This window comes from Myotis yumanensis, unplaced genomic scaffold, assembly GCF_028538775.1.
Source record: "Myotis yumanensis isolate MYYU_CA2020_CCGP unplaced genomic scaffold, mMyoYum1.0.hap1 SCAF_10, whole genome shotgun sequence".
Taxonomy (NCBI): Eukaryota; Metazoa; Chordata; class Mammalia; order Chiroptera; family Vespertilionidae; genus Myotis; species Myotis yumanensis.
Window position 1 is genome coordinate 58,708,974 of NW_027223761.1, and position 12,893 is coordinate 58,721,866.

The 12,893-nt window shown below is 41.0% G+C and overlaps 1 protein-coding gene across 4 annotated transcripts in view; it reads left to right on the forward strand.

Annotated features, from left to right (window-relative positions):
• Window positions 1-1,739: 1,739 nt before the first annotated feature.
• SLC36A4 (solute carrier family 36 member 4) overlaps window positions 1,740-12,893 on the forward strand; it is a 53,610-nt gene continuing 42,456 nt past the window's right edge. For 2 of the 4 annotated variants that reach the window (XM_070425871.1, XM_070425873.1), the window contains exons 1-4: window positions 1,740-1,897; window positions 9,348-9,471; window positions 11,085-11,175; window positions 12,468-12,556. In XM_070425871.1, coding sequence (XP_070281972.1) covers window positions 1,846-1,897; window positions 9,348-9,471; window positions 11,085-11,175; window positions 12,468-12,556 — 356 coding nt within the window. In that variant the 5' untranslated portion in view covers window positions 1,740-1,845. Of the gene's footprint in view, window positions 1,898-9,347; window positions 9,472-11,084; window positions 11,176-12,467; window positions 12,557-12,893 lie in introns of those variants that run through there. The other 2 variants (XM_070425872.1, XM_070425874.1) reach the window with 2 other exon arrangements.

Here is a 12,893-nt window from a genome sequence, read left to right on the forward strand (position 1 = left end):
TCAGACAGGGAAATAAGAATTATACAAGGGGAGAAGTGCTGTAACAGAGATATGAACAAAGATGGATACAAAGAAGGAAGTAATTGAGATATGATCCAGGAAGTTTAAGTGAGGAAAGGAAAGAAAGAAATTTCCAGGGTTCACACAGTTTGATTCTTGATAATGTCTCTGTCTCCAATTTACAAGATATGGAGCAGAGGTGGCAGTAAATATCTTCTCAGGTAGTGACATATGAAAACCACAATTCTCTTGCTCTTACAATCATCCCTATCACTTGGCTTATCTGCGCAGTGAAGACGAGCATGGCTGCCCGCCTCAGCCCAGGCTCAGGCCTTTTTCCTTCCACACAGCCAGATCTGCTTTTCCTGATGCTGAGATTGCAAGACAATGACTTTTGATCCCTGTTCACACTCAAGGGATAAAATTCCTCTTTCAAGATACTGTCTCAAGTGTTCTCATTCCAAGGGGTAGTTGTATGGGCAGTGACCTGTGTGAGGCCTGTCTTCTCTCCCACAGACCTATCACCAGGTGCCCTACCCTGACTCGCGTTAGGGACCACTCCTCAAGTTGTAACCCTGGATAGAGTTCTTTTTTCTCTTCCTCCCCTACATCTTTGTTACGTATCAGGAACATTTTAAATAAAACCTTTCTTTGGGGTTTGCAGGTGTATGTGTGTGAATGATTGAGGGTGACCTAAAAGAAAACAAAGGGTTTTGGCAAATCTTCATTTCCATGAGTGAAATCTACAAAGGATGCAGCAGGAGGACAGATACATAAATATTATGTAATTGTGTACTGTTTTAATCCAGGAATTTTAAATCTTTAACACCATTACCATGTAGTTACATCAGTGATCCTAGGAATTAGACACCCCTCCCCTCCCAAAAAACCCTCACAACTTTTCTAAGAACACCCCTACTGAAATGGAACCGACATAAAGAAAAAGTGTTGTCTGGTGTCCTGACTTTAAAGAAGTATGAAATTAAAATAAAAAAAAAGAAAGCAATGTCAAAAGTTAAAATCACTTTCCATTCTATCAAAAGCTTGCCTCATCCATTGATTCATTAAATATTTATTGGCACCCACCTGTGAGCCCCAGCTCTGGCTGCAGGTAGAATTTCAGCTGTGCCACGTGCGGAGCCGTGATTCCCTCATCTATAGAATGGATAGGAACGTGAGAATTATCTCACAGGTTTCTCATCAGAATTAAGTAAGACAATGCAGGCATAGTGCTCAAGACTGCTTGACACCGCATCAGTATAATTACTCTTAACCTTTATTTCCTTTCAGCCCTGCGGTTAACGTCAAATACCTTTGAAGGACATTGAAGAATCCTTAAAGTGAAATTTTTGACTACATTAAATTCTACCCGAGTGCCTCCTATATCTCTAAATCGGGGCATAAGGAGACTGATAACCAGGAGCAGTCTGAACTCAGCAGGGACAGGGCAAGTCCCTCCCGCTTTGGACCCTCCCAGGTGTGTCTTAAGGAACGCTGAAGCCCTGCAAATGGACGGGCTCCTCAAATGTAAGTTCCAGGTCATCTTTGCAGATGCCCCTCCCCTCGTGTCACCCGGCCTTTCCCCAGCGCGGCGCCCCTCACTGGGGTTTGCTACCCGGGAACCCTTCCCCGACAGCAGCCTCCAGGGGGCCCCTCGCGCCCCTGCGCTGGGCGGGGCGGGGGGCCGCACTGCGCATGCTCCGGCTGGCGGGCTGGGTGCGTGGGCCGTGGGCGGGCGCCGGCGCAGGTCCGCTCGCTGGGCGGGAGGCCGGGGCTGACGCCGGTGTCGGTGTCGAAGCGGCGAGCGCGCGCGGCGGGCGGCGGCGACCTGGAGACCCCCGAGAGATGGAAGCGGCGGCGCCGACGGCGGCCGAGGCGGCGGGGCACGAGGAGCTCGGTGGGTGTTGCGTGCGGGCTGGGCGCGGGCCACCGGGGCTGCGCGCCCGTGGGATGCGCGGAGGCTCCGGGCCTGGTCTTGGCCTGGGCGGGGAGGCGGGTGCGGGCGCCGGGGCCGCGCCGACCCTGCCCCTCGCGCGGGGTCGGCCGCTTCGGGGTTCAAATTGCTAGTCCCTGGGCAGGGAGAGAAGGCTCCCCCCCCCCCCAAAAAAAAAGAAAAAAAAGAAAGAAAGAAAAACACCTGGTGCTTCTGTGTGCCAGGCACTGTGCTAGGCACGGGTTGGAATTTAAAACCCAGCAAGGCAAACCCTCCCCGAGACATTTGGGACAAGCTGAGGCTCAGGAGTAACTGACTCCATGTCAGGGTCTACGAAGGCGTCAGGGGTGTGTGTGTGTGTGTGTTCAACCAAGAGAAGATAGGAACCTTCGTAGATTTAAGGAAAGATATGTTTATTTGGGCTCTGTTGCCGGGGAAGAGTTCCAACAAGGGGATGTTTACATAGGCAGTCAAGCGTCAGCAGTTCTAGTTAGTTACCTACGTTCAAGGATGAGCAGTTTCACATCAGGTGGGGAGAATATGCAGATAAGGTAGGGTTGCGGAGCTCCTGTAGTCAGGAGCCTTGGAAGCAATTATGTTTAAATTTTATCAGGATGAAGAAAGAACAGGCATTTCCTTCCATAATTACAGTGGGGCCTTGACTTACGAGTTTAGAGTTTAATTCGTTCAGAGACCGAGCTCGTTAAGGAGCTCCTTAACTCAAATTACTCTGTCAATTCAATGCAAAAAATCGGCCGAGAGACAGCTGGTATCTCAAAAAACTCGTTAGTCGGGACACTTGTAAGTCAAGGCCCCACTGTATTTACCTTTTTAATTGGAACTGTTTGCATATGCGTGGCTTGCCCCACGGGAGGCCTTGATTAGGATTTACTGTGTTCCCTTGGTTACGAGTCAAGTCTGAGCAGCAGCTCAGCCACCCTTTCTCCGTGTGCGCGCCCGGGGCGGGGTGCGCTGTGTGTACACATCACCGCCAGCCAGGTAATGTACAACACCCTTATGGTTTCCAGCTGCCAAAGGGAAAACAAAAGTAAAGATATTGTTCCTCTTAGTTAAATGCATTATACTAGTATTTAGGGATATTTTTAATTTGATGCTAAATGATTAAAAAAGAAGTTGAGTTTTAAAGAAACACTTTATTACAGTAACTAGTTCGTTGACATTCCTGTAATAATGTGCAGGGCACCTCAGTTTGATATCTTTTAAGTCATAATAATGGTAGAAATAAACTCAGCATTTTATTGAATGTTTGCTGTGGATCGCATAGTGTGTTAAGTAAGTGCTTTACGTATATGCATTATCTTCTTTAATCCTCACAACAGTGGGGTGAGGTAGGTGCTACTGTTATCCCTATTTTATAGATAAAATACTTTAAGTTCATTAATGGCATAACCCAGATATGAACCCAGGTTTCTCTGACTTTTCTTTTTATTGAATTTATTGGGATGACACTGGTTAACAAAATTACACAGGTTTCAGGGGCATAATTCTACAACATTATTTGACTTTTAAATTCATCAATAACCTATCTAGGTGAGGATGTGGGGAAATGTGCATCCTTATGCATTGTTGGTAAGAGTAGTATAATGATTTACCCTTAAAAATGCACAGCCTGACCTGCTCAGTGGCTGAGTGTTGCCTGACCTATGAACTAGGACAGGGGTGGGCAACCTTCTTGTGAGTACATGCCAAAACCAGCAAAATCTCTGACTCAAAATTCTTCTGCGTGCCAACCCTAATTTTTTGAGAACATGTTACGCCTACTTGATATCTCTTAAGGTGTATGTATGTGAAGAACCTTGAAAAAATAATAAAATTCATTCGAGCGACAAAAACACAGTATATGATGATGAAAAATACATTTATTTTTTAATGTATACATGTACACTGATAGTCCGACAGAAAACTTTATGACTCCGTTTGATATTATCAGTGAGACTTTTGCTGCTGCATCACTGATGACAGAGATTTTACATCAGGTTTATATTTTCGTGACTTTCAGAGATATGCATGAGCTACTACTTTCATCCGTCAGGCTACTCCTTTTACGAGACTTAACAAAATTCATCACTGAGAACAAAGATTTACAAACGTATGTGGATGAAACCAAAACACTGGTCGGATCTAGGAAGGCAGGGAGAGTTAAGGCAGAGACATAGAAATTGCTCTTCCCCTCTCTGGTCAATCCATGTCTATGATCTTTAAGATAACTTGTTATGTAAAATTATTTATCTAAGATTCACCTACACTGAATTTATCTGAAAAATAAAAAAGTCGATATTAAGAAAAAAATTGTAAATGGAAGATTATAAGAGGGTTTTGCGTGCCAGCAAAAGTTACTGGCCTGCCATGTTTAGCACGTGTGCCAGGGGTTGCCCACCTCTGTTCTAGGGGGTGTGGTAATTTTAATTACAAAAATGATGCTTATCTATATATTTCCTGATTGTCTACATACCATGACCAAATATTTCATTTAAAAAGGAATTTTAAAAATCACGTGTGAAAAGCACTGGTGGAGGAGTTAAGATACAGGTTTCCTTAAACTTTATAAATAAACTATTTTTTACTTTCTTTTCATTTGTCCATTGCCAAAATATAAGTAAATTATTTCCTTTATTTTTGGTGTTATAAAAGTAGCCAAATTTATTACTACTTTTTTTTTTACATTTTCCAGAGAAAAATAGAAAAATATACTTAGGATCTCATTGTCCATTTGAGATCCTTGTTAACTTATTAGCATTTTGATATATTTCCTCTCTTTTGTTTTTATTTAACTTTTTAAAACATTATCCCATGGATGCTAGAAGACAAGAAATGAATCATTTTAAAATGCTGAAAACAATTCTGCCAACCTAGTATTCTGTACCCAGCAAAAATAATCTTCAAAAAATAAAACAAACAAAACATTATTGTACTCATGCTGTGATTATTCAGCTCTTTCCCACTCAGCATATGGTACACTTTTGCCTGTTTTACTGAGACTTCAAAATCATAATTTAACTAGAGGCCCGGTGCACAAAAATTTGTGCACTGGGTGGGGGGGGGGGGGGGCGGGAAGGGGTCCCTCAGCCCATCCTGTGCCCTCTCGCAGTCTGGGACCCCACAGGAGATAATGACCTGCTGGCTTAGGCCTGCTCCCGGGTGGCAGAGGGCAGGCCCAATCCCTAGGTTCAGCCCCTGGTTGGGCTCAGAGCAGGGCCGATTGGGGAGTTGGGGCGCTACCCCCTGTCATGCACAGAGCAGGGCAGATCGGGAGGTTGCGATGCCACCCCTAGTCAAGCTCAGGGTAGAGCCGATTGGGGTGTGGGGCACCGCCCTCTGTCACACTCAAGGCAGGGTTGATAGGGAAGTTGCGGCGCCACCCCCTGTCACGCACAGAGTGGGGCTGATCAGGGGGTTGAGGAGCTCCCCCCTGTCACTCACAGAGTAGGGCTGATAGGGGAGTTGGGGCACCGTCCCCTGTCACACACAGAGCAGGGCGGATCAGGGGGTTGGGGTGCTGCCCTCTGTCATGCACAGAGCAGGGCCCATCAGGGGGTTGAGGAGCTCCCCCTGTCACACAGCAGGGCCAATCAGGGTGTTGAGGAGCTCCCCCCGTCACTCACAAAGTAGGGCCGATAGGGGAGTTGGGGCACCGACCCCTGTCACACACAGAGCAGGGCAGATTGGGGGGTTGTGGCGCTGCCCCCTGTCACAGAGTAGGGCCAATAGGGGAGTTGGGGCACCGACCCCTGTCACACACAGAGCAGGGCGGACCAGGGGGTTGGGGCACCACCACTGTCACACTCAGGGCAGGGCCGATGGGGAGGTTATGGCTCTACCCCGTCACAGAGAAGGTCCTGTGGGGGGGGGTGGGGTTGGGGCGCTGCCCTTTATCACCCACAGAGCAGGGCCGATCAGGGGCTTGGGGCACTGCACCCTGTCACACACAGAGCAGGGCCAATCAGGGGGTTAGGGTGCTGCACCATGTCACACACAGAGCCACAGGGCGATCAGGGGGTTGGGGAGCTCCCCGCTATCAGGCACAGAGCAGGGCTGATCAGGGGGTTGGGGTGCCTTCCCCTGTCACGAACAGAGCAGGGCGGATGGGGAGGTTGTGGCCCCGCCCCTTGTCACACATAGAGCCGCAGGGCGATCAGGGGGTTTGGGCACTGCCCCCTGTCATGCTGATCCCGGTGCTGGGAGGCATATTACCCTTTTACTATATAGAATAGAGGCCTAGTGCACGGGTGGGGGCCGGCTGGTTTGCCCTGAAGGGTGTCCTGGATCAGGGTGGGGGTCCCCACTGGGGTGCCTGGCCAGTCTGGGTGAGGGGCTGAGGGCCGTTTTCCAGCTGGCTGGTGACTGAAGCTCCCTACCGCTCCTTTTTTTCTTTTTTTTAAAAATTTTATTCTTGGCCAGCTTTAGCTCTGAGGCCTCGGCTGCTGAAAGCCGGTTTCTGGCCTTTGTTTTTCCTTCTGTATTTGATACAATGTTGCGGTCCGGCTGGCTGAAGCCCGGCTGACTAACGCAGGTTTCTGGCGTTTTGTTTAGCTTCTATATTTGTTACATAGTTGCTTAGAGTTGCAGCTGAGAGGCCGGCAAGTCAGGCGGGGAATATTGGAGTTCGCCATCACTGGAGCAAGCAAGCCTCCCTGTTCGCTTCAGTGCATGGCTGCCGGCTGCCATCTTGGCTGACAGTTAATTTGCATAAGGATATGCTGATTAGCCAATGGGAAGGGTAGAAGTCGTACGCTAATTGCCATGTTTCTCTTTTATTAGTGTAGATGATACTGTAATACTTTACATAGTGGATGCACTATGTAGTTAATTTAGCAATTTCCTGACTGTTGCACGTTTAGATTGTTTCCAAATATTTAACATAAGTTATGTTTCAATTAACATCTTCGTGCAGAAATTCTTTTCTCCATATACTAGCTTTTCAGAAGTGGAATTATCAGGTGAAAAGGATAAACATTTTAAGGTTCAATACATATTGCTAAATTGTGATTTTTCTGATTAAAACTGGAAATTCAGCTTGACTTTAGTTTAGGAAATTGAGGTTGAAATAATTGTCTGAACAATATAAGACAGCGTAGAAGCACTGCATAATTTAAGAATGTTCCAATTGTATGCACCACTAATGTATACATATGGGTATAAAGTATAGTTTATAATACTGACTAAAGCTATGTCCATTTATAAGTTTTCCATGTATAAATAGAAATAATTAGGTCTAGGTAGCTTGACATCCATTGTTTAATAGTATTTTATAAAGTAGTGTTAACTTTTACTTACAGTAATCACATAGCATTTTTCAGAGGTTTTCAATTCAGCACTTGGCCAAAAACTACAGCACGACATTGGCAAATAATAGACTTTATGTATAATGCAAATTGGATTTTATGATTTTTAATTACTTTGTGTGATTTTATTTCATATGTTTTAACTGTTAAAGCTTTTATTATGTTAGGTTTTTAAAGTATTTGTCTCCTTTACTATTATCTATTTCTTTCTGGCTGGCATAACACATTTTGTTTATCTTTGTAGTTTCAGTATTAGCTCATAAATGCTCAGAATTACTATTATTAGTAAATTAATTTCTGGTCAAAGCTTTACATTTAAAAATTCTATGTAGCATAATTTGCTTCTAATACATCATTTTATTAGAAGGGGAGGAAACTAGTAGTTATTGATTACTATGTGCCAGGGGCTAGGCTCCATGCTTCATATGCATGATGTCATTTCATTATCGTGAAACCCTGTGAGGTAGAAGTTATTACTCTCATTTGACACAATGCAGAGATAGGCCCAGAAAAATCCTGGTTAAAATCTAATCAGATCATGTCATTCCTCTGCACAAAACTCTCTACTGTGGTGTTGTCTAGTATGGTAGCCTTTAGCCATATATGCATTTGAAATGTGGTTTGTCCAAATTAAAATAGACTGTATATATAAAATATACACTGGATTTCCAGGACTTAGGATGAAAAGTAGAGTGTAAAATATCTTGTTAATAATTTTTTATGTTAATTACATGTTGAAATGATAATACTTTAGATATATTGGATTAAATAAAATACGTTACTAATTTCACTTGTTGCTGTTTTCCTTTTTTAAGAAATATGGTTATTAGAAAATTTAAATTATGTTTGTGGCTCACATTGTATGTCTGCTGGTCAACACTGCTCTAGTGGCCTTCATGTCCGTTGGTGTGGTCTACAAGGCTGTATACCGTCAGCTCTTTGTAGTGCTCTGATCTCCTCTCCCACTGCACTCCCCTTGCTCGCCCCTCTCTGGCTACTCTGGCCTCCTTCCTACTTAAACACACCAGACTCTCCACATCGCTAGAGCATCTGCCTTTGTTGTTCCCACTGCCTGATTGCTCTTCTCTGAGATAGCTACAGTGTCCACTCTCACCCCTCCTCAGGTCTTCTTTAAAATCCCACTTTCTCAGTGACTATCCTGTGTAAAATTACAGGCTCAACCTTCCTTAACTCCAAATCAGGCTTAAGTCTCTCTCCTAAGTGTCCCAGAGCATCCTCCATCCCCCTATAACAGAGTTTTTAACACATCGTTTTATACTAGTAATGGTCAATTTTACTTGTATGCATTCTCTACTAACTGATAGGAAAGGTGTTAAAAATTGGTGTCTGTAAAGGATACATGGAAGTTTTGTACTATTCTTGAAAATTTAATGTAAATTTAAAAGTATTCAAAAATAAAAAGTTTTAATAGTTATGTCAGTCATTCCCAACTAAATCATTTTGTTTGCCTCAGCTCTTTGTTATGTAGGTTTATTTTATTTGAATGAAACAAACTTTTGTGTCCTTAAACTATCCTGTACTTCAGACTTTACTAATGCATAACAGTCATCTCAATAAATCTGAATTTAGTCAATTTTACTAGAACAGGACAGAAAGTGATGGCTAGTGTTGCTTTTCTCCCTAAAAGGAGCAAAATCATGCTAAAAATTGCTATATATAAGTGCAAATTTTGGTTCTAAAAATGTAATGGTTGGAATGGACTTATAATTTTAAGTATTTAAAAATATGATTACTTGTATATATAGTATGATTTGCAGCTAACGAGATAAAAATTCATTTTGTTATTTCTTCACATTTTTCGTAATTCTATGATCTTTACTGTAAACCTCAGGTAGACAAAGCAGAAAACATTTTGCATTGAATACTTATGCTTTTCATTTTGCACTGCTTAGTCCAAACAAAATGTCCAGCAAATAAGTCTAGATTCTTATTTTTAAATATACTAAAACTCAGGATGTTAATGTGCATTAACTTACGGTAGAAATAGTAAAGATGAGTACCAGTGGTATGTACTACTTAAAAATTAATTTATACCAGCTTTATCCCACTTTTAAAAATAATAGTGGAGTTCTTTGTTTTTCTCTTTAAAGATATGGATGTAATGAGGCCCTTAATAAATGAGCAGAATTTCGATGGGACATCAGATGAAGAACATGAGCAAGAGCTCCTACCTGTTCAGAAGCATTACCAGCTTGATGATCAAGAGGGCATTTCGTAAGTGTTATGGTTTACATGTCTCCTTTTCATTCAGTATATACTTGGTAATCTTCTATGGGCAAGGGGCCCTACTAGATAGTACAGAAGACACAAAGATGGATAAGACATAGTTCCCGTCCTCAAGGTGTTGATAGTCTATTTGGGAAAAAACAAATACATCTAAATTACAGAGCAGTGTATAGGAATTACTCCAATGATGATACATATCACAGGTTATGGATCTTGAAGGAAGACCTGATTGAGAGGATATAAATTTTAAGAGAAGTTGCTTCTGAAATAGGAGTTAGATCGTGGGAGGTAGGTAGTAAACCCTTCGTTACGCAGTTGAACTTTTTAAAGCTTTTCTTATTTTATCATTAATAGATTTGAGTGAGTTCTTATTCTAGGAGTAATTAATGATTTAGCAAAGTAATGTTTTAATTGATAAGAAAAGAATAGCATAAACTAAAAAATTTTAAGCATTTTTATTTCCTAAGTTTAAAGTTTGTGCTAGTCTTCCTAGTTTATTTTTTTCTTGGTCAAGAGACCTCCTTCAAATGCCTGTTAAGAGGAAACTTTTCTCAGGTGAAACCCCTTAGGGCAGTGGTCAGCAAACTGCGGCTTACAAGCCACATGTTGCTCTTTGGCCCCTTGAGTGTGGCTCTTCCACAAAATACCACGTGCGGGCGCGCACATACAGTGCGATTGAAACTTCGTGGCCCTTGCGCAGAAGTCGGTGTTTTGTGGAAGAGCCACACTCAAGGGACCAAAGAGCCACATGAGGCTCGTGAGTCGCAGTTTGCTGACCACTGCCTTAGGGAGTTCATAGTCTAAAAGTTAACCAGTATTTATCTTACCTGATGATACACATTGTTTTAAAACTTGTATGTTTTTTCTTTTAATTAACTTCCTCTTATGTTCATCATAGATCAAATATGTTCAGTACCATAATTACATAGACAATGTCAGTAAATTGCTATCTGACCAACCTAGCTATATAATCTTCAGTATTGTTCTGAATATTATAGCAGCAAAGAGTCTTACGAGAAAATTACCTTTTCTTTATTACTTTAACTAGAGGCCCAATGCATGAAATTTGTGTAAGGGTCTTGGCCCCAGCCCCTGCCTGCCGCCACAGCTGGGGGCCTCTGCCGCCTCTGCCTTGGCCCCCGCCTGCTGTGGCTTTGTCTGGAAGGAAGGACATCCAGAAGGACATCTGGTCTAATTAGCATATTATGTTTTTATTATTATAGATATGTACAAAAATAACTTTAATTAAATATCTCATTTAGTCTCCATAATAATCCTAGGTGTTTTACTTTTATTGTATTTTTATTCTTTCTTTATTTTATTTATTTGGTCAAGTTCTTAGGTAGTGTTGAGAACTCTTTTTTTTGGAAAATAAATTAAAACCACTATTAAAAAATTCAGTCAGTTGTATTTTACTTTTAAATGGCAAAGATGGACTTGAACCAAATATGACTTCTGGCCCATTTAACTTCTGGTTGAATGGAAATGTTGATTCCTTGCCTAGATTAATTTTAGTTATCTCCTAATGCTAAAACCATGATCATGTGATTTTAATAGCTTTTGTTCTAAAATGTTCAAATCTTACAACTTTTACTTTTCAGATTTGTACAAACTCTTATGCATCTTCTTAAAGGAAATATTGGAACTGGCCTTTTAGGACTTCCATTGGCCATAAAAAATGCAGGCATCGTGGTAAGATTATCATTGTGCTCTGTAGTTGCCACACAGCTATCAGTCTTCATTTACAGCAAAGATTACCACAAATTAACATCTGACCTAGTCAACTAAAACATGGTCAGGTGACAAATAATCATTCAGCCATTGTATTGATAAAGTTATGCCAATTATGATAATAGTATCTAACCAAAAATGACAGTTAATTACTCTTTTCATTTCTACTTAATTAGTAATATGTATTATTTGACAGAAAGAACCTAAACTAGTATTTGAGTTTACAGGTATGTTTATATCTTATTATTCTTGGATTTTCAGTGATTTACTAGTAAGCAGTGTACACATGTCAGCACATTTATCTATAGAGAAGATTATTTGTATTAGTGAACTTATCGTCTTTTAGATTCAGAACAAAATATGTAGTTTTCAGATTTCAAGAACAATAGTTAAAAGGAATAACATGTTTTGAAAACAAATATTTAAGTATTAGAACCAATTATTATAGTTGTTGCAGAGACTCTAGATAGGAGAGAATTCACTTAAGAAGTAATGAAATTATATTTAACCCTTTTTTAAATGACTAGTTTTCTAAAAAAAACAATTTTAATATCATCTTTCTCTGCATTTGACTTTGTTCACTCTAATTTAGAGAAACTTAAAATTTTCTAATTATAAAATGAACTTTGGCAATATTTTGTCTGTGTCTCAGCAACCCAAGAATAACTTTAATTTTAGTAATAAATACTTGAAGTTTATGTACCATTTTTTCAAATAATTATTTTCTAGGCACAGTTCCTCACACATAGTAAGTGCTCAGTAAGCAGTCTATAGAAGAAATGGATTGCCCACAATCCCAGATTGATAAGAGTGCTGTTTTAGTCATTCGGCGGTCACCAACAGGTGGTCTGCGAACCACTGGTGGTCTGTGAGGTCCGAAAGGTTGGCGACTGCTGATTTAGATAATGATTCATAGTTGCATGTAATTATTTTGGTGAGGCACTGGTAGTTGATAGACTTGCTGTCTCATGTTAAATAATATGTATTCCGTCCTACTTTGTTGCATATCTAGCTGTACTCTGTATTCATAGGTTTAGACAGCCAAGTTGATAAGATGGAATTATATGTGGTAATTTAAGTATTACTGGAATTCTTTCTGTATCCAGTTTATTAGTTTTCCCATTAAAAATATTTAATCATTTTGTCCAACAAATATTTATTGGCAAATGCATAATTTGTTGTCTTATTGCATATAAGGCAACTTAAATTTTGTTAAACTTAAATATGTCAACCTTATAATTTTTCCCCTACAGCTTGGACCAATCAGCCTTGTGTTTATAGGAATTATTTCTGTTCACTGTATGCACATTTTGGTGCGTTGCAGTCACTTTCTCTGTCAGAGGTAAATGTGGATTCATTAAGTCTGTTTATTTTGAACCTGTGTAATTATTTAAAGCAATAGTCTTACATTTCTACACTGCTTTGCAACTAGCAGTTGTATTTCCTGTAATCTGTTATATAGACAAGTTTAAGATAATGAATTTGGAAAATGGTAGCATTTCATATGGTTGAAATCTGGTCAGAATATATTTACTTATTTTAAAATATAGCCTTGCTCTAGCCCATGTTGTATAGTGGTTAGAGCAAAGGCCCACGTACCAAACGCTTGTGGACCCGATTTCAAGGACATGTACCTGGGTTGTAGGTTCGATCCCCAGCCCTGGTTGGGGCTCTTGTGG